Source organism: Orbicella faveolata, unplaced genomic scaffold (genome assembly GCF_042242905.1).
Source record: "Orbicella faveolata isolate gen_17 unplaced genomic scaffold, um_ofav_v1 contig_4, whole genome shotgun sequence".
Lineage (NCBI taxonomy): Eukaryota > Metazoa > Cnidaria > Anthozoa > Scleractinia > Merulinidae > Orbicella > Orbicella faveolata.
Window position 1 is genome coordinate 11,705,589 of NW_028301569.1, and position 20,651 is coordinate 11,726,239.

The 20,651-nt window shown below is 36.8% G+C and overlaps 1 protein-coding gene and 1 pseudogene across 4 annotated transcripts in view; one reads left to right on the forward strand and one right to left on the reverse strand.

Annotated features, from left to right (window-relative positions):
• Positions 1-20,651, reverse strand: part of LOC110049723 (stabilin-2-like) — a 59,632-nt gene that overhangs the window by 31,878 nt on the left and 7,103 nt on the right. For all 3 annotated transcript variants that reach the window (XM_089276140.1, XM_089276138.1, XM_089276139.1), the window contains exons 4-30: positions 20,207-20,311; positions 19,731-19,850; positions 18,698-18,823; positions 17,981-18,057; positions 15,327-15,460; positions 14,979-15,039; positions 14,377-14,544; positions 12,932-13,078; positions 12,174-12,311; positions 11,850-11,912; positions 11,409-11,531; positions 10,784-10,834; positions 10,023-10,103; positions 9,218-9,367; positions 8,731-8,802; positions 6,966-7,058; positions 6,514-6,606; positions 5,527-5,638; positions 5,214-5,397; positions 4,564-4,816; positions 3,871-3,966; positions 2,871-2,966; positions 2,675-2,716; positions 2,106-2,248; positions 1,165-1,270; positions 658-735; positions 431-532 (exon numbers count right to left, since the gene is read on the reverse strand). In XM_089276140.1, coding sequence (XP_089132266.1) covers positions 431-532; positions 658-735; positions 1,165-1,270; positions 2,106-2,248; positions 2,675-2,716; positions 2,871-2,966; positions 3,871-3,966; positions 4,564-4,816; positions 5,214-5,397; positions 5,527-5,638; positions 6,514-6,606; positions 6,966-7,058; positions 8,731-8,802; positions 9,218-9,367; positions 10,023-10,103; positions 10,784-10,834; positions 11,409-11,531; positions 11,850-11,912; positions 12,174-12,311; positions 12,932-13,078; positions 14,377-14,544; positions 14,979-15,039; positions 15,327-15,460; positions 17,981-18,057; positions 18,698-18,823; positions 19,731-19,850; positions 20,207-20,311 — 3,014 coding nt within the window. The remainder of the gene's footprint in view (positions 1-430; positions 533-657; positions 736-1,164; positions 1,271-2,105; positions 2,249-2,674; positions 2,717-2,870; positions 2,967-3,870; positions 3,967-4,563; positions 4,817-5,213; positions 5,398-5,526; positions 5,639-6,513; positions 6,607-6,965; positions 7,059-8,730; positions 8,803-9,217; positions 9,368-10,022; positions 10,104-10,783; positions 10,835-11,408; positions 11,532-11,849; positions 11,913-12,173; positions 12,312-12,931; positions 13,079-14,376; positions 14,545-14,978; positions 15,040-15,326; positions 15,461-17,980; positions 18,058-18,697; positions 18,824-19,730; positions 19,851-20,206; positions 20,312-20,651) is intronic.
• Positions 15,523-17,956, forward strand: LOC149101428 (uncharacterized; annotated as a pseudogene). Its single transcript, XR_016203164.1, has 4 exons — positions 15,523-15,590; positions 16,067-16,211; positions 16,357-16,586; positions 16,706-17,956. The product of XR_016203164.1 is annotated as an uncharacterized LOC149101428 (transcript).

Here is a 20,651-nt window from a genome sequence, read left to right on the forward strand (position 1 = left end):
GAAAAGTGCTGTATCATTGTGTGACTGCAATCTATGGAAGTAAAATGGAGATACCCAGGTAAACAATTAGCAATACACTGAAACAAAACCTTCGCAGAAGACTCTAAAGGTCAGCACACATGAGGGAACTAGTCCCTGCAACTAGTCCCCTGAAGAGTTTACATGAAGAGACTCGTGCCTTGTCCCACGAGCAGTTCACACAAAGCATTTTGAGGAACAAGTCGCAGGGATTTGTCCCAAAAATTCAAACCTGTTCGAATTCATGGGACTAGTCACAGGGAGCAAATTTTAGTCCCTGTGACTAGATTTTGTGACAAAAATGGCTAGTTCACACAATGGGACTTGTCCCCTAGACTTGTTGTCCCCTCGTGTGCCGACCTTAATGACGATTACACAACATTTCCTTTTATTATGTAAACCAACAAATTACCTGTAACATGCTGGTGAAATCCGAAAACTCTGAAATGTTTTTAAGAAGCTCTGATGTTGAAGGGAGTCTACTTTCAAATGCCATATGAGGTGGTAAAAGAACCTGAGTGAAAAATAACAAAAGCTAAAACTACCTGCTACAAGTAAGTACTGGTTTGATAGTGAGGACTACACTGACGAGTTACAACATAAAGACCAAACTTTCAGTTGAAATAATTTATGCTTTACTTTGTCAATGACATGTACAAATCCATTTTCAGCAGTTTCATTTGGTTGGATAATTTGAGCAGTTCCACCAATAAAGACCTGAAATAACAAGACATTCATGTAACTGTTAACAACATTGATTATCTCCAAAATACTACGGAGTAAGGTGCAGTAAAATATGCATAATTATCCCAAGCTAAGCCTACAATCCCAGACAAAAAAATTGGACACAAAGCAAGTTCTCCTCACCTCCAACTTACAATGTTGATAATCAGGTGATTTTTCCCTTTTTGTTGACAAAAACACAACATTTTCCAACATTGATTAGGGGGAGTGGGGGATACGTGATCCAGCTCAACTGTCCCAACTACTTTTGTCAGGGATTGTAGCATCAGTTTGCCCCAACTTGATGGAAGAAACATGTTGCATATTATGAGTGTTTTAAACTAATTACAGAGATTTACAGTGCAAATCTAGATTTACGATTAAGTATTTTTGAAGGTCAGTATTGAAAGAGAATTTTGTTACCTTTGGTCCCTGCACAGATATATTCAACATCAAGTCATTTTCAGTGTTAAATGATGTCAAGTTCTTTAGCTCCTCCAAAGAGTACACCTGACCCACAAGGTGATATCTGATGTTAAAAAAGTGCTGTAAGTGACATTTGAAAGTCAAACTCAAAATCAGCAAATTTAATGATGGGTAAAGTTGTAGTAGTGTAAGAGGCATGTTTGAATGTATCCTGGAATAAATTAAAGTCTCTTTTCCTGTTGTCAAGTACACAGCCATTTGATCCATGACGTGAAACTTAAAGTTTTTTATATAATATATATATATCATAAACTTTACTGGTTTCCTGCACTACTAGTACATACATCGTCAATCTCTTATATCACTTAACCTACTTAAAGTTACAATTGCTTACATTACTTTTGTCACTAACTTAAACTTTACTTAATGCTGAACTGTCAATTTTCAAAGAAGCTAAATATTAAGTATAGAAAATTCAGTGAAGAGAAAAGAAGCATAAGAGAGGTATTTGAATGTGTTGTTAAGTGAAAGGACGCGGAAATACAGTGTAAAACTGTACTTTATGTTTCGATATTATAACTTCTCTTTCAACTACAACGGAATCCAGATTTTTAGCACATCCCAAAAAAAATGGAAATTTGTTAAAACAGCTAGGATTTCAAGAAATTGGGGCTACCATAATTTATTACAGTGAAACAAACTCTGTGGAAATGGCGTTTGGTTCAAGCTAAGCAGGAGCATCAAGAAGTCAAGGATTTTGAAATCATGATTCTTATGTAATTTTGTTTACGATACCCCAACCAAGGAATGATGAATGTTCTATTGTACATGATCAGTGCAATAGAATAGACTTAATTGTTCCCTCTGTGCATGTTCATGAGAATAATTATTAATTTGCTGTGTTATGTCTCTTAAGCGAATGCACATATACACAATACCTTATTAGATATTGTAGTCTCTCTGTGCTGTTAGTCCAATATTTTTTCTCAGTGTCAGGTAACTGTGAGAGTGCTAAGATTGATGGTGCAAACATTGTGAGGTTTTGTCTTGGATCAGACAGGTAGTGTAGCATATGTCCTTGCTGTTTGGATACAAGAAGAAAAAATTCAAAATAAATATACATTCACTTCCTGGGGAGGGGGGAACTCCCTTACATGGGCTATATAAGTATGTGCGCCAAAAAAAGGTATGGTACCATTTTTATTAACTGTTTTGGTCTGAAATAGGGTATGGTTTGTGTGTAAAATGGGGTTGACTGGCCTACACGACTCCTGTGGTTCATGGCATTTGTACATTTACCATTTTCTTTTGATTTTTGATCTCTCAGCCTTTCTCCAGCATAATAAAAGTTACAAACATTGACTATAAGGCGGGCCTGAAATGGGGTAGCAAATTTTTGGTCAAATCTGAAATAGGGTGGGAAAAATCACAGATTTTGGTCTGAAATAGACCAAGGGTTTCAGGAAACTAAAAAATATAAAAAAGAACGACCAAGAAAATTTCTTACCCTAATTAAATTCTCTAGGCCTGGATTGATCCTTGAAATGATCTGTAAAAAAGAAAGTTGTTGTAAGTTTACATTATGAAATTGAAAATTTCACTGGAAATTATTGTATTCCCATGAGTATTTACTTGATTAATTGAAAACATAAGATGATGAAAGCCCTAATCTTAACGTAATACAAAAATTATATATTCCATACCGTAGCAACAGATCCAAAACAGAAATAGCCATCACCAATGAAGCCACTATTACAATGACAACTGTAATTCCCTGGGCCTGTACGCATGCACTTAGCCTGCAAAAGATAACAACAGATAAAATGTTGACTAACAATTTTACAAAAGAGATATAAATTATATAGACCCTTTTCATAAATGGCTGCCATTTAAAATTCTTTTGTATACATTTAAATTAGCCTTACTAACCTCGTTTCAGAGTAAAAATTCTTTTGAATTAGCAACTTCAAAATGAGGTTAGTAAGGCTAATTTTAATACTTGCAAAAGAATTTATAATTGGCCGCCACTTATCAAAGTGGTCTATACTACAGCTTGCAACTTAGACATTTTATATCACTTGTCCTCCCAGACAAAGGCTTGAAACTCTGACAAAGTGTTTCTAAAGAGCAGAAATATAATTATCAAACGTTTCACTAGCACTAGTGCAACACAGTCATACAAGTTTTAGAATGAAAGATTTGTGACAAACACCCTCAGATCTCCAAGACCCTGTGGGACACCTCAGCCCAGTCTGTTTAGGGTGTTAAACAGATCTACATGGATACAATTTGCTAATAAGCAGATTTTTTGCAAAATTTGGACCAAACAAATCATTCTCAGACTACTCAGATAGAGATAACACTATGAAAAACTGTAGATCAATCACAATAACTTCAATAACAAATTCCACGCCCCCTAGAGAGCCCTTATCATCATGGGATAAATTCATGAAAATATTTCCTAAACCAAATGGGCTGATGATAAATATAAAGTGACCATTACTGTAACTTATTCCCACCTTAAATGAACTGGAAGTAACAGAGTTGCACAAGGATGTGATATCAAAAACAAAAACTCAAACAAGCTAAACAGTCACACATTTTATCCTCAATAATAAATATGAAAGAAAACATTTGATTGTTGAGCCCAGGGTTTATATACATTTAGATAGACAAGTACAAATACTGATAAAAGCTACTTACGTCAAGGGAGCAGCCTCCATTATTTACTAAGCAGGGGTTGATCTCAGAACATGTTGAGCCACTTCCTGTATAACCTGGCTTGCACACACAAATGCTCTGTAAAAAATTATTTCAAGGTAAGACACTTTGGTTCATGTACAAATACAGTGTTTTCATAGAGATGTATGCCTACGAAACAGAGAGTGGAATCCCAAAAAATAATATTGCACATTATATAGCCACAATAATTATAACAAAGGTGTTAATTTTTGAAGAAATTGTTGGGTTGCATCAGCGGACAAGTGAAACACTTTGCTCTTTGTTAGCGCATTTGACTTGCTGACGTGGAGCTACATGAAACACCCTGGCAAATCTGTTCAAAGTTCTGATGAAGGGCTAGTGTTCAAAGCATCAGCATCACCAAGTCACATAGTTGGTTATATTAATTAACCTTTATCAACAGCAAGTAAAATTATTAGCTAAGTGTTTCACCATATTAATATAGTTAATTAAATTGCTGGAAGCAGAGAGATGGACTACTCCAGTAGGTAGACACCTTCTGATGGTCCCAGCCACCTACAAACACTACATTTTAACTCTCTGATAAGCTGGAAACTCCTCTATGTGGACATTGTTTTTTCTGGTTCCAGCAGTGCCTGGTTATGGGAGTTGAACTGCATTTATAATCCATAAAATGCCACATTAGATGCTAACCTGTCCAGGGCCTATGTACTGACAGTCTGCATTACTATGGCAATTTCCAGCATCTTGCTCAATGCAAGGATCTATTGCGACACACACAAAACCATCACCACGGAACCCATTATCACATGAACAGTTGTTACTACCAGGTCCAGTCTTGGTGCAAATAGCTTCATGATGGCAGCCTCCATAGTTAGGTTTGGAACAAGGATCAATTTCAGTACACTGTAGTCCAGAACCCTCATAACCAGCATTGCACTGGCAGCTATGATCATAATGACAGAAATAAAGAAATAATAAAATTAATAAATACTTTATTTACACTTCAAAAAATTAAAAGAGGAAAGACCAATGGTAAGAAATTTTCAAAAATTTGGGTACAGAGAAACCCTGCCTTGCAGCTACTATACCCCATTAACAAGCCAGTCCACTTTATTCTGGCCTGAACAAAAACTTAGTCAGTCATGTTCTTATTTAAAGAACCCCTATACTAAGGCCATCCATTAATACAGCAATAGTTTTGTGGCCCATTGGTGACCTCATGAGGCTGCCCTTTTCTCTGGAAATTCCAGCAAATACTGTTCCATCAGCTACTAGAAATTTCCACAAATTCAGACCAGAATTTTTGCTACGATGGAGAGGGCCCTTTATGTGATACTCACCTGTCAACATTTCCTCCTCGTATGCAAGTAGCATGCACATGACATCTGCGGCTCACAGATCCAGGACATGGAATATCTCGCTGGTCACAGTTGGTGCCATGAAAACCAGGGGTACAAGATCCAGGTTTACATGTCCCATTTTTCTGAGGGCCACTGTCACAAATTCCATTCATACATGTGCAAGCTAAATGGTAGCAAGCAGGTGTAAGTGGCAATTAACATAAAATGTTACAATTGACCATAAAACTACCCTTTGTAGCCCATGGTCCTTGATTTTGATTAATCACATTCATTATGTTTTAGTGACGCTTACTTTGATTACAGAACGAGCCAAATTTGTTGTCTTCTTTACAAAGCTCACAGGCTGTTCCCTTGAAGTTGGGCTGACACAGGCACCTCCCATTACCATTGATTTTATCCAGACACTGTTAAAAACAGACAAAGTTACATTTTTGCTGTAATGGGATTGGGGTATTCTTATAAAGTAACAACCCCTGTGACAGTTCCACATTTTTTTACTGTCTAGCATCAAAAGTCCTTGGGTAACAATAACTGAAAAACATTATGCTCTAAAGGTCTTGACATTTCTTATAGTGCATACAGAGTTAGTGTCATAATGTATATGAGATTAAGAAATCCTGTTGTTCACATTAGACTGTAAATCCAATACAGACTCATACTGATTGGAGACATTCATTTATAATGACATCATATGGAGATCATGTATTGAGGGAGTAGAACAATCAACATGCATTACACGCATACAATGCTTTAGAATAATTATACTATAGTCATGTAGCTGCTGTATACCTGGTATTGGACCTGAGTTTGTATCATGTTTATATACATGCACAGCTGGAAATTACAGAGGCAGCATGTCCCAGATGTGGCCAGTGCAATAATAATAATAATAATAATAATAATAATAATAATAATAATAAATAATAAATAATAATAATAATAGGTTTAATTCAATCATCATCACAAGTTAATGAATCACAATAACATTACAAGAAAAAAATATGACTATCTCAGATGCTATATTTTTGCCTCCCATCAATGAGGTTACAGGGAAAAAAGATGGCATTCTCAGATATTACCTTTTCACCTTGTTGTGCTATACTCTGAACCAAATAGAAGATGGTGTTCCTACATTTTGTAAAAAAAATAATGCACTTAGGAGGTCTACATACTAGCAGTTTTTCTAGACCTCAAGAGTGCATTATTTTCCTAGACAAAATGGAACACAATGATGTTATATTTGGTAAATACATGTGGAACCACTGTTTTTGTAAAGTACCTTTCCATTAATATTCCCATTACAAGCATTACCAAATGGACCAGGGCAAGGGTGACAGGCAGCACCATAATACCCAGCACAGCATTCTGGTTTCTGTTAAAGAAAGTCATCAAAATTTACCAACAAAATGGTACCTCTTATTACAACAGTTTTGGATCTTAGATTGAAAAACAAATTACAAGATTCAAAGACACCCTGTCAAATTACAGTTCAGCTGCATCAGTGAAGAAACTAGAGTAGCATCTGCCTTTATACTATTGATACAAAACACAGGTTTTACTTAAAAACATATTAAACATATTTTTACAACACACAAACTGTGAAATACAAGGTCCACGGTGCACTGTACAAACTGGCTACAGCTACAGTTATCAGGATACCTAGGTAAAAGTGGACTATCACTGTCAGAAAAAATTCAATGATTGAAGTTTAAAATAAATGCATTAACTTACCTCAGCAGAGCATGTGGTAGCTCTGCAACCACGGTACAATCCAATAGGAATTCCTCGATAACTCAGTCGATATACACAGATTGAAAATGTGGACTTAGGCAAAAAAGACAGATACTCTAATCAACGTAAGATAATCAACAACTAGTTGTAATTTAAGTCACACAAACTTACATCTCATGGAATTTATCTACTTATTAAGATGTGACCAAATTAAGGCACTCAAAACATACAGCCTTTTTTAATGCAACTTAAAATCAGTGCTACTAACACTTAGTCTCTACTGATAATATTGATCACTTGGCATATGATTGCCAAATGTTAATTGCAATTAAGGACTGGATTTTAAACTTACTGATTGGGGGCAGAGCCAACATCTAAATAAGACTTCACAAGTTAAGTCATATATTAATGATCCTCTTTCCAGGCCTAGTCTGAGCTTCCACTAACGATACTACATTTAGGAAATAACACACTGGCTGTGGGTAAAAATTGGGTGGCAGGGAAGGATGACTGGGGAGTAGGGGCCCAGGAAGGGGGCCCTCCTGGGGGAGTACAGATCGGGTGGTACCGGGGGTAGCCAACCTGGAATAAAAGTTCCAGACCTGCCTCCAGGGGTGAGGCCCATATCCCACAGTCCCAGGGGACTGAGGGAACCAGGAGGGGGAGCCCCTCCTGGGGAGAATACAGATCAGGTGGTACCGGGGGTAGCTACCTTGGAATAGGTAATTTCTCCAGACCTGTCTCCAGTGGGCTAGAGCCTTACTGTGGGGCAAAGTGCAGCTAATGGGTGCACTTCCCTGCCACCGCCCTTTAATAACAAACAACAGAAAGTCACCAAAATACAGTCTCTGTTCATTGCACCCTGAATGATAAGGTCTATGGCTTGCTAAGAGACAGATAACCGTAGCCTATAGCCATTAATGGTATAATTATTATTATTATTATTATTTTATAATAAGCAAATGATATCATAAGTATATACGGATAAATGTTTTTCTAAAAGTAGCGGAATAGTACTGTTCAGTATCTATACACGACATTCTGAATTGTAGTGTCAAAGCTTGCCCCATTTTTTTTTTTTTTTTGGGAAAGACAGATTATTAGCCTTATTCATGGTGAACATTTCTATAGATCTAAATGATTTTGTTTATTCACTTGAAGATGGTCCTAAAGCGTAGTATCAGGGGTTCAGATGTGTAGAGCAAGGGTCCCAGCCATGGGAGGGTGGGAGGGTTAAAAAAAAAATCAGTGGCGAAGGATTGGCACAAACAAGAAGACTGAATACTGCGAGGAGCATGTGCTTGACTAGAGGTCAGGGGCATGAGGTGGACACGTGAGAGACATGGCTGGAACCATTGATACACTGTCTTTTACAGATGTAGATAACAGTGGCTTTACTTAGGAAATGAAAGGTTTGTTGTGATATCAAAAGGGGCTGATTGTTTTCAACTGGGAATCCCTGATGGACTTTGAGATCAGGAATTGGTGGCATGTTACCTATGTTACTGGGATTTACTTATGAGCATGACACGAGGTTCATAGTGTTACATGTCTCTGAAATAAAGTGTTACAATGCAGAATGTGTGTGCCTGTCTTTGAGATATTGGCTCTCAGGTCTCATTAACATCAGTTTATGGATGCCATAAACCTAAACTTTAATTAATTGTCGAAAATATCTCATACCAAGCTCTTATAGGAGTGAAGGTACCCTTGAGTTTAACCAGGAGTTTTCTACCTTGTATATCGGACATTCCAGAGAACTTACCGATGGTGAATATTCTCTGAGACATCCCCTCCTTGGCATGGCCTGGACAGCATTGCAGCGATAACAAATTCCCTGTCAATCAATCATATTTTTCCAAAAAATATAAATATATACTAAACCACATGTATGCTTGACATAAAAGTAACATTGCTTGATCGAGTTATCAAAAAGTTAATAACTTTACTTATTAATTCCAACTTGATTGTAGAGTGTACCAGCAAATTGGTGGCAAAAAATTTGTTTTTATTAAATGTTTTTTTTTGATATGTAATGGTTCTTAAACCGGTACAACAGATTCATTGATTATTCATTGATAACCTTTCATAGACCTAATGCAACGCAGTTTTATTACTGTCAATCTACTTTACTTGGTGCAAATGTACTCCTGTTGATGATGTAATTGGCAGTGGTCACGACCACTGTCATCATTATTGACATCACCATGGCAACCTTTTCATCATTATCATCATAGTCTTTCTCTACTTACATTACTAAATTTTTTGCCATTGCAGTATCTTGGAAGCAAAGGTTCAATATCATCAGGGATAAGAAGCTTATCAATCACATGAAGAACCCCGTCACTAGTGAGTACATTAGTCTCGGTAACAAAGGAAGCCTCATCCACAACAATCTGACCCTGAAAATTAAAGGAGAGAAGGTTCTCAAAAATGATGTATTCATTGTTTTATTAGGAAAATTAGAGACCAACAGTAAACAGCCTGGGCATGTTGTTCAGTATACAATTTCACACCATTTATCTACGGTAGTAGCATTGTGGATTGGAAATCTTGGGCTGTGAGACTAGCTGTTGCAGCCCACAAGCCAGTGATAAAATTCCGAATGAACAGCCCAGTTCCCCAAAAAGGAGTGATTTCTGGGGGTCAGTGATGGTGATCTAGTACTGTCATATGAAAATTTGACGTCACTGTCATTTCACAATTAAAAATTATTATAATACTGAGCTGCAGGGCTGGTTTACTTAGAAGCGTAACAAGGCCTGTGTCAGTCAATAAGGGTCTTAATCATTTTGTCATTTCTTAGTCTTGATTACATTTCACATAGCTGGAACATACACACTTTAACTACACAAGCACTTCAGGAACTGATTACATGTGTTCAGCAGGGCCATTTAATCATAAGTCTTTTAACCAACAAATAAGTATTAGATACTGATGGCCTTTTAAGCTAGCATCAAGCCAAATTTCTAATAGAATTATGATAAAGGAGAGGGACATAACTTAATTTATTAGTTAAAGAACTCAGTAAACTAAGCAATCAACACTACTTCTTACAGTGGAAGTAGGTTGGACAGTTAATGACTCTCCCTCCACAGATATAACTTTGCCTCTGTATATCAGGTCTAAAACTGCAATCTGAAAGTGAAACAAACATGGTACAAATTATGAGTACACAAGAAGAAACCAGTTGGTTAATAGCAATCATATCCAATTTGTGGCTACTTCTGTCACTGATATCTACCTGGACTGAGAGGAATGTTTGAATAATTCTTGTGTTATTAATGGTTGTACAGTCCAGCTTCAACTAATGGAACTTTTCCATAATCACCACATGCACTTCTTGACAACGGCCATGATGTTTCATTCGATTGAACCATACGCCTATACCTTGTACTCTATTTGAAAACTTCTTCCTGATCAATGGCCACCTCTACAATGGCCAGGGTAACTTTATATTGTTATTTTACATTCCGAGGCAAGATATTTAATTCAAAATAGTTATTCAGAAGAGTCATTGATGACATAGCATCTTGAACAATAATTTATTTTACAGCAGATTGGTCAAAGGGCTCAGAGCAACTTCACTTTTAAATTTAACTCTCATTAATATGGCTCAGTCAACTACTTTGACAAACATTCTTACAAACTGGTCAAACATTTGTGTCGTTTATCCAGCAAGAAGTTTTTAAGTTAATAATAACCTTCCAAGGTCTACCATTGACCTCATTCCTTTTTGTACTGCCATGGCAACAGAAAGGCAACATGTTTCTTTTTACATTCAGCTGTGCAATAATGAGTGCCTCACTACAACAAACCTTTCCAGTAAGGATGTGGTTCCTTAAGAGTGACTTCATCTTTCTCCTTCCCTGTTAGCAACAAACAAATATATGTAAGACATGAAGGAATATTACCATAACACAATTTAAAAACAAACAGAGATGCTAATTAATTAGGGCTATCAAATTGAGGCAGAGGGACGGTGGCCATGTTTTGTGTACCAGACCTTAGATTAGATCAACAGGTCCAGGTTTGAGCCTAGATGGAGTCTTCGTTATGTGCTCCTTAGCAAAGTCCTCAACTCTCATGAATAGTGCCTCTGAAGTTGCACAGAGGAGTATAAATATGTATTAACTTGGCCAAGCTATTTGAATTCACTGATTGATACACATGCAATCAACACAGAAGCCTAAAGACTTCAAGCATCACTGGAACAACACAGGTGAAGTGAGAAAACCAATAGGAAAGTCACTGATGGTCTTGATAAAATTATCTCTTAAGCTATATATAGGAATTATTTCCTTTATTCTTTCCATTGCCTAAAATAAGGACACAAAAGGATTTCTTAATATTTTCTATTTTCTTTCCTTTACCTAATGACAAAGAATGATTTGCCCTTACTTCTCAGCCCCACAACTGTTAGTAACCTTTATTTATCCATACCTCGTCTGTAGTGGTCAAGAATCTCATGGTACTGTTGTCAATCTTATCAAAAGCTGAATTAACTGGCACCAAAATGGTGTAAGAAGCACCCAAAGCATTCAACTCTGCGGCAATTCCAGAAGACTAGAAACAAAATAGCAGACAGATACATTAGGCTTTGCGCATCACAATACGTTTCAGATCAAAGATCTCCCTTGAACATTATATTTTTTCCCATCTTACAAGTGCAAAACTGTGATTAAATCACAAAATGGTCTGGAGAAAATTTCTATCTAAAGGGTGTAACATTTTCCACTTGACCAATGCCAAAAAAGTCACAAACAATAGAACAAAATATTAGCTGAACTTATACCTCATTTTCTTTGAACTAAACTTGACTGAGAGTTCTCAAAAGTGCGACAAACAACAAAGACTGACTCTTGCATCACCCTTATTATTTACCTGTAGAAGTGATTCAAAGATTGTAAATCTGCTCTGTTCCAAAAGAACTTGAAGAGATGAGTTCTGGAAGGGAATAAAACAGATACCCACAAACGAAATATACTTCAGAGTGAGAAGCAGGACATCTTTTACTTGAATTATTATTTTTAATTGAATTGCCTAAAGTACACTTACAATATACACACATGCGATTTTCTTATTTTTACAATAACAATTTTCAGTTACAGTACAATACTGAAAAATTATGTTTATTGCATGCATGCAGCTTTATCTCAGTCTGTAGCTTTACAAGGTATTTCCTGGTTGTCATTGGTTTTAACTTACTGAGCTTGTTTCTTGGTAGTCTCCAACATGCCACATTATTTTATCAATCACATGTATTATACCATTGCCAGCCAACAAATCGCGAAAGAGTGCCGACGCATTCACTGGCTGCCCATCTAGTTTGAAATACATGATGTTCTGTATGCAAAAATTACAGAAACATGGTCAGAGCTAACAAATAACAACTCATAAGCTCTGATGTACCAATAAATCTGAGTCATAATAATTCATATAATTATATTAATTATCTATATAATTTTTTGCATAGAATTCATTGCGACTGTATTCTTATGCTTATTGTTAACCTAGCATTATGTCAGTTAACTGTTGTGCCTGGGCTACTGTGACTTTAAACTCTGAAGGTACAGAATCTGATCTCATCACTTTAAAGGTATTACTTCTTCAACTTTTTAAAAAGAAAATAAGGCTCACTTCATGAAAAATGGTTTTAGACAATTTGATGTGATGGACATCAGAAACTAGCCAAGATTGGTTTTCAAACCTTTTTAATGCAAGAAGATTTTCACTCTTATGGAAGTAAACTAAACTCCACAAATGCCCACTGTCTATAGATAAAGCAGGCGGGTTTTTCATCTTGGCCATGTGTAAAAACATGCACTTAACTCAAGGCCACCTCTCTCTTCATTGCCAAATCATTGGCCCCCTGAGGGTAGCCATTGAAAAAGTGGTACCACTGTGGTTATTATAACAATAATCAATTGACAATTATATGACAATGTGAACCATGATACTCGAACCTGGTACTCTGAGATGCTTGCACTGATTCCCTGAAGTGTGTAGACGTTTCCATACTTTTTCAATTGGGTTGAATCTAAATCAGCAGCTATCAGATGTCGACTGACAAAATGTGAGGCCATGTCTATATTACCTGACAACTCACTCAGCTGAATGGGAAGAAAAACACAAGGATTCTCCCAGTCAGATATATATGTTTCTCCTATCAATACAATTTAACTCAAAGGTGCTGGTAAATGCTAAGATATATGGGAGCATGTTTACAAATAAACACTCACACAGCAGACAACAACAAATTATTTAGTTGAAATCAAGAGAAAAGATCATAGCCATATATATTAAATATAATTGAACATAGTTAACTATGAGGAGCAAGAAACATTTGTTGGCGTTTGTTGGTGTTTGTTGGTCACGACAGTTTGTTGGCATTTGTAGGCATTTGTAAGTGTTTTATACAGTTTTCTTGCCATCAGTGGTTAGCGTTTAAAGCATCTTTCAGCACTTGGGGCTTCCAGGCATGTCTCGGTATGTATTCCTGTGGCCCTTGTTAGTGGCCCTTCTGGGTCCCTTCCACCACTGAATAGTCAGCAGTTTCGGTTCCTGGATTCCATGCAGTCTTAGCAACAGTCAGCTGACGCTTGCATTGCATTGTGCTCGTATTACAGTTTACCTTGTACGTTGCATTGTACCAAGTGGGTGTTTGTGCATTCTTCGCCTTTCCCCCCTCCCAACCATTCCTTGGGGATTTTTTATTGGATTAACTTATTTTTTTTTTATTAGTATTTACTAATTATTATTTTACTTTTCTGCTGAGATTCCCATTTCAGTGTGACTTGTGCCTGTGTTCTCTGCCGTTGTGGGGGCTCATGGCTGAGTTGCAAGCAGTGCCTGCCATGTGGGTGGTCTTACATCATGGGGCAGGGTTACAGGGCGAGTTTTGGGTTTGTTTTCCCTGGGCACCTAACCTCCACTTGCAACGAATGTTGTTCACTGCAAATAACAGTCTCACCGTAGTTACTGGACCATTAACTATGACCTCACCTTGCAAAATAATCAAACCATGAAGGAAGAGAAAGGGATTTACATAGTGAAAAGTGAATTATTTCCTTATACTATTCTTTTCCCTTACAGTTTGATCAATTAAAAGGCAAGATTGTGTACTACTGCACTGTCCTAGCAAGAAGATAACAGGGCAATGATCAAAATGTTATACTGACAGTGATTGTAAGAGTGTAAAAATAAAGCAGAACTGTTCTTTGGAACAGAAAACCTATTGGTGACTGCATAAGGATTTTGAAACACTTTTAATTTTTTAGATGAGGATGAATGATTAGCATACTTGAATTCTAGTGAGAAGGAAAGTTAGCATGTAGCTAGCCCTCCAATGCAGATTTGATAAATTTAATCCTGCAGAAGCTGTAATTAACTGGTTTAACCTCTTTCTTACCTCTTCTTGAGTCAGATTTGAAAAGGCACTGTCCACCATCAAGAAAAGAGTGAAAGGGCCTGCTCCAGCAAGAGCTTGATGCATAAATGAGCCAGTCAACAAATCAATGGCAGTGGTGAGTTGTCCTTTCAGTCCATCAGGACCTTGTAAGTTCAGTTCTTTTACCCTCTGCCACCACAATCAGAACACAAAAAATACAAAATACAAATATAAACGAACAGCGCCATCTCCATTCTAATACCTCCTTCTATTAATAATTATCATGATAAGTATACTCCAGAAAAATTCATTGTAACTTGTCTTATTGAGAAATGCTCAAACAGAACTTTTTAAAAAAAATTTGGTGTGCAGGTACATGCAGTCAAACCAATACATTTTGAATCATTTAAAGATGAATACAATTCTGTCCCTAGGTAGCCTTAAGAAACCAGTAAAAATAAAATCTGGCCATACAGTATGTGATAATTTATGGTGTGGTTTGGCAAAACTAGAGGACTGACTTCTGACCAAATTTATATTTAAAAAACCTGCACCCTTAGTTAATTGAAAAACTGACATTGAACAGTTACGTTTCTTGCTCAAGGCTTAATTTAAACGATCACCTGAAGAATGCTCCCATAACAAGTGGTTCCATTTCCCCTGTAGCCATCCTTACAGTTACACCTAAAGTTGGAAACATTACACACTGCTTTATTTATTAATATCCCACTAATAAGACTAGGTGGCTTTGCCCTTTCCACTTTCCTTTACTTACTTTACTGTGCTTATTTTCAACAATAGTGTACATTCATATCGTTAAGTGCAAAAATAAAAATAAAAAAATGAAGAAAACATGCAAAACAAGTTCAAGAATGTAACTTCAATATACATGTACATGTATAAATTTGGTATGCCACCTATTTTTTTTCACACAAAATGCTCAAAACAGAAATCTTATTACAGTTACCAACCTCTTTACGCCTGGTCCTTCCATTGTACAGTTTGCATTCATGTCACATCCACCACTGTTTTTACAGAGATCAATCAGTGCACACCCAGCATCACTGGTATAATTTTCAAATCCAGAAAGACAGCTACAGTTACTCTGCAAAATAAAATTAAAAAAACACATTTTTATTAATACTAAATCAGCTACAGTGAGACCTCATGAAGCATTCCATATTTAACATGTTAGCGATCCCCGTTGAGTATCAGATTGGATGTTATCTTGTGCAGTAAATACTAAAATTCAAAACTGAGAAAGAACCAATCATAGAAGCTACACATGGCACTGTAGAGTTATTAATCATTAACAATGAAATTAAGGGAATGATCATCAATGATAAAAGAAATAATTAGGACATTGTATACACATGCGATGTATTGCAAATGAGTTGTAAATATTAACTGTATAATTGCAGGTTAATTGCTAGTATGTTGTAAGTACATCATCATGTACTCTGGCCAATTGACCCTTTCCATAAATGTCTGCCAATAATAAATTCTTTTGTAAGTATTAAGTTAAAGGGCATGTAAACCCAAAAATACAAGTTTTTCTTATTCGACGCAAACAGCAACGTAGAAAACGAATTTGGCATTTATTTTGCTCGTTTGGGTTTCGTTAAGGAGAAAAACAGCTTTTACGAGAAAAAATCCACTTCCGGTGAAAGTTCACTTCCGGCAATTCAAATTTGGTGAATTTGTATGATAGTGATGTAGAAAATTCAGTTGTAGCTGTGGAACAATCTGGGCCTCGTCTGTATCAATCTGACCCACGAAGGGTCCGACAAAACGATCAACAAGAAGCCAGCCCAGAACCAGATGACAACAACTCAGACCGTCTTGGAAACACAGACTGGTGTTTAATCATTTTGCAATTAAATTACATTTTTAGCAGATGAACATCTATTGAAGCCGGCACATAGTCAGATTAGCACGCTAATAGAAGCTCACCATATTTTGTTGTTGTCTTTTTTCCCGACCTTTCTTGGGTGCATTAAATGGTGCGAGTGTCAAGTATGTCAGCCAATGCCGACTGCTCACGAAAGTGTTTGCTGCGCTGAAATCGGACAAGTCTGGCAAAAAGTAGAAAATCAGAGGCCAGAAATACAAATGAAATGTATTACCTAGCATCCAGGATTTCAGTTGACCTGTCTTGATGTTTGGGTGCTTGAAACTGCTTATTATGCATTCAGGCAGCAGCACGGCACAGATAATCACACAGGAAACGAGTAAGTTTACTTTTATTTTAACTATCGCGGTTCAATTGTCAGATTTACCTCTGCCGTAACTGGTTTTATTTTAGTACAACACTAGTGTAGATAGTTATTTCTCTGTATTTTTCGTGTAGGAGATTTCGATACATTGCCTATCGGCAGCTTGTTCGTTGGTGCTGGGGTTATCTTGGTAAACATGTCCGAGTTGCGCTGCCATCTTGTGCTGTAGACAAGATCCGAAGCACCTTTCCAGCCGATTTTGGCACCACGTATACTGGGTTGAAGCCACCAACCCAGTGAGGGATAAGGAGGTGATTGCTAATTTACATCATAATTATTGAAAATATGTTACAGCAATGGCAGCAATGGGCTTAATATATACAAAGGCACAAACGTGGTTTGCCGTAATTACCTTTCTAGTTACTCAATGATGTGTAAGCGTGACACATACTGTTCTACTGCTGTTTCTTTGCAGGGTTTCTCAAAAGAAGCAGAGATTATCTGTGTTGCGAAGAATAGCAGACAAAGTGGTTTACCCTATTAACGTCAAGCTTTTGAAGAGCTCTACTTCTTCTAGGCCTTTTATCAGCACTGTCAGCCATTTCCGGTTGTTTGCTGCCTTCATTTTGGATAGGCCGCTTTCGTCTGTCGCAAGAATTTGTTGCTGCTGGAGACTGTATCGTCGGTACAGCACCAGAAAGTAAAGGACTTTGCTTTCTCAGCCCCATTTCTACCATGAAACTTTTTTCATAACAATCCGGAGAAAAATGAATGTTGCAAATAACCGAATGCTCCGTCGGCTCTACGAAATCGGCCCTTTTCGCTAGGCTCGATTTGCGCCTTGAACAAATTTTACCCACTGCCACCTCAAATTAGCATCTTTTGGAAACTTATGCATAGTATGGCCTGTTTTGTTCGAATTACTGCAAAACTAAACAAACATGTGCTTATTTCACAACGTGTTCAAGAAAGACCTTTGACTTCCCGTAACTTAAGGTCCACCCGTGACGTCATTTGCTAGATTGCGCAATTCAAGATGGCGGATGTTTAGAGCTTTGAAGCGATTTTTCAACGTAAAAACGGGCTAAAGTGAACAAAAGATCTACAGATTTGGCAGATGTCATGTATGTACTAAACGACTATGTGGTCCCCAAAATAGCATTTTTTGGGTTTACATGCCCTTTAAGCCTGACTAACCTTGTTTTTGAGTCGATAGTTCAAAAGAATTTTTACTCTAAAACAAGGTTAGTGAGGTTAATAGAATTTTCAATTGGCAGCCATAAAAAATTTATGGAAAGGGTGTATTAACCTATCATAAGTTGTATGTTTGTACATGTAACTTTTAAAAACAGTTTTTTTGATCAAAGAGTGTACAGAAGCAACAAAAATAAGAAAGATGGTGTCTATACCTTTCCAGGTTGTAGATAATTACAAACAGTTGAGTTAGATGGACAGCCACCATTATCCCTCTGACAAGGGTCAATTGCTAGAAAAAAAAAGCGTAAATAATAATTATAGCAAATTGAGATATCAAAAAGTACATTATCTATAGGTAAGTTCTTCCACATGGAGACACTTTTAAAATTTGACTCAAAACAGTAGGTTGCCTTTTTTCCAAATTCCATTTTGTCAACTCTCACAGTAAGTCTGTTAACACAATGTGACACAGTTTTTCACACAACAGGTAATCCTTTTTCTCCTAGTATTGTCATTTCCAAACTATCAGGATTGTTACTGGGAATTGCTTCCAATAATTATGAAGGAAGGGGAATATGCAGGGAATTGAAATATCATTAAAGACAGTTAAATGTCATTTGTATTTGAAATGATTCCCAAGATGAACAAAAGAAAATAAAAATGGCCTGTTATTCAAGACATTGATTTGACAAATGTTCATTATCAGTGTCTCTACAGTGTAGATGGATAGGTGGGATATTTATTTATAAGTATTTTTTGCAAGGTGTCTAACCACTAACACAATCTTCCTCTTTCACCAAAGAGTGGAACTGGGAAGAAGAGCTTATGATGCTTCCTTGGAAGCTCCCAAATAGTGGGGGAGGAAAACAATAATTCATCACCTCCAACATACCTCTTACCAACAGTTATAAGAAAATAATAAATCTTACCCGAGCACACAACTCCATCTCCTCTATAACCTGCTGCACATGTGCAATTATTCTTCCCAGGTCCCAGGTAGAAGCAGTCTGCATTACCGTGACAGCCATGGGTACCATCATTACAGGGATTGATTGCTTGAAAGGAGAAAATCCAGTTTTAGTTCAAAAATCAAAGTGTGTTATAATTTCAAGAAACAATTCATAATATGGTTCTGCCTATGAAGAAACGAAAATTCCTTGACTTTCTATGGAAGGAAAACAATCTCCACTGGTCATAAAAAGACTGATGAACATTAGTGAAAGATAGCCAACTAACAATTTGACTAACAATATTAATTTGTTAATTTCCTTTGTGAACAGTTGGGGTTGTTATCAATAACACTCCAAAATCCTTAAGTTTACAGAGAACTATATAGTCAAACCTCCACTACAATGGCCTCCTCTCTTACAACAGTCACTTTTTTATATCCCAGCAGATGGTCCATACATTTACTCTCATTTAACCTCTCTACTATTACCACCTCCTAAAAAACAGCAAGAGCCACTAACGCGCGTCACATCTGCCAAAATAACCTCTTGGCAATGGCCAGTTACAGTAATCAATGAATGGCAAGCGGTGTATACAAAACCCCTTTTATTGGAAAAGGTCACAAAACTTGATCAGTTCCATGCGCCATTGGTCTTTTTTTCTGTTTTATATCTTGATAGTGTTACTTATTTAAATGCTACAATAAGAATTTTTTTTTTTAATAAAAATGTTGCGACCCCTAAAAAATCAGATGTTGTATTAAACCCCTACCTCCCCATAATGACCACCTCTCTACAATGGTAACCTTCCTCTGTCTCCAAGGTAGCGGTTGTGGAGAGGTTCAACTGTAAAATTTGCCTCAGTTCCACAAAAAATTTAGAACTTCACAGATCAGATCAACTTCAACCTAATTTCTTGAAATTAAAAAAAAATTGCCCTGAATTTTTCCTGCCTTTTTCCTCACCTATGGTAATTTTGTACTTGTAAGCATATTCCACTCCACAGGACACTTACCAGTGCATGTATTGCTGGTATTCCTGAATCCTGGGTCACAAATACAAGTATCAGTGTTGTTGACTTTAAAGCAATCAGCATTTACTCCGCATGTAAGATTCTTATCACAGCTAGGCAACCCTAAAAAATTAAGAAAAATATATCGTGATTATTGTGTGAAGACCTCTTTACTTATTGTAATAGATTATTTTAATAAATATATTATTTATAATGTACATTGTTCTAGCAAGAACAATGTACTTGTGGGAAGGAGAAACATATATATATATTGCCAAAGTATTTCCCATTCAAGTAATTAACCTGCATGGAAACAGGAGGAGGCAAACTAGGCCAAAAATGATATGCAAACAAAACTAGCATACTTATTAAATTTTATTTCTCAGCTACAAAGCTACTTCAAATCAGACTGTTTATTAGTAACAAGTACTACAGCCACCCTAACATGTCACTGGCTTAATAAGACAGGCACAACTTACTTATGTTACAGTCTGGCCCAGTATACCCCAAGAGGCAAGTATTTGGTTTGCAGTGTCCTGTGCCATTCAACCCACTGTCACACTCCCCATGTTTACAGAGACAAGCTGAAACGAAATAATATCCCAGTCACCAACAAATGCAAAAAGCAATAAGCTTTTCCACATGTTTTGGAATTTTTTTCAGTGTTACTGTAGGTTGCAATTGTTAGAGGGGCCTCAACACTTTTCATCTAAATTATGATCTACATTTAAAATAGTTAATGGACTAACTTAATTACTGGAAAAACTGTAGCTTACGCTGACATAAATGTTGAGAAACGCTGACTAGCAGTTAATTTCTTCACTTACTATAAGGCGATTAACAATCTTAACAGACTAGACCCATTTGAGAATTTTAAGTTTGCACATGATTTTTGACCTTTAAGGGCCAACCATTGCCGCAAAC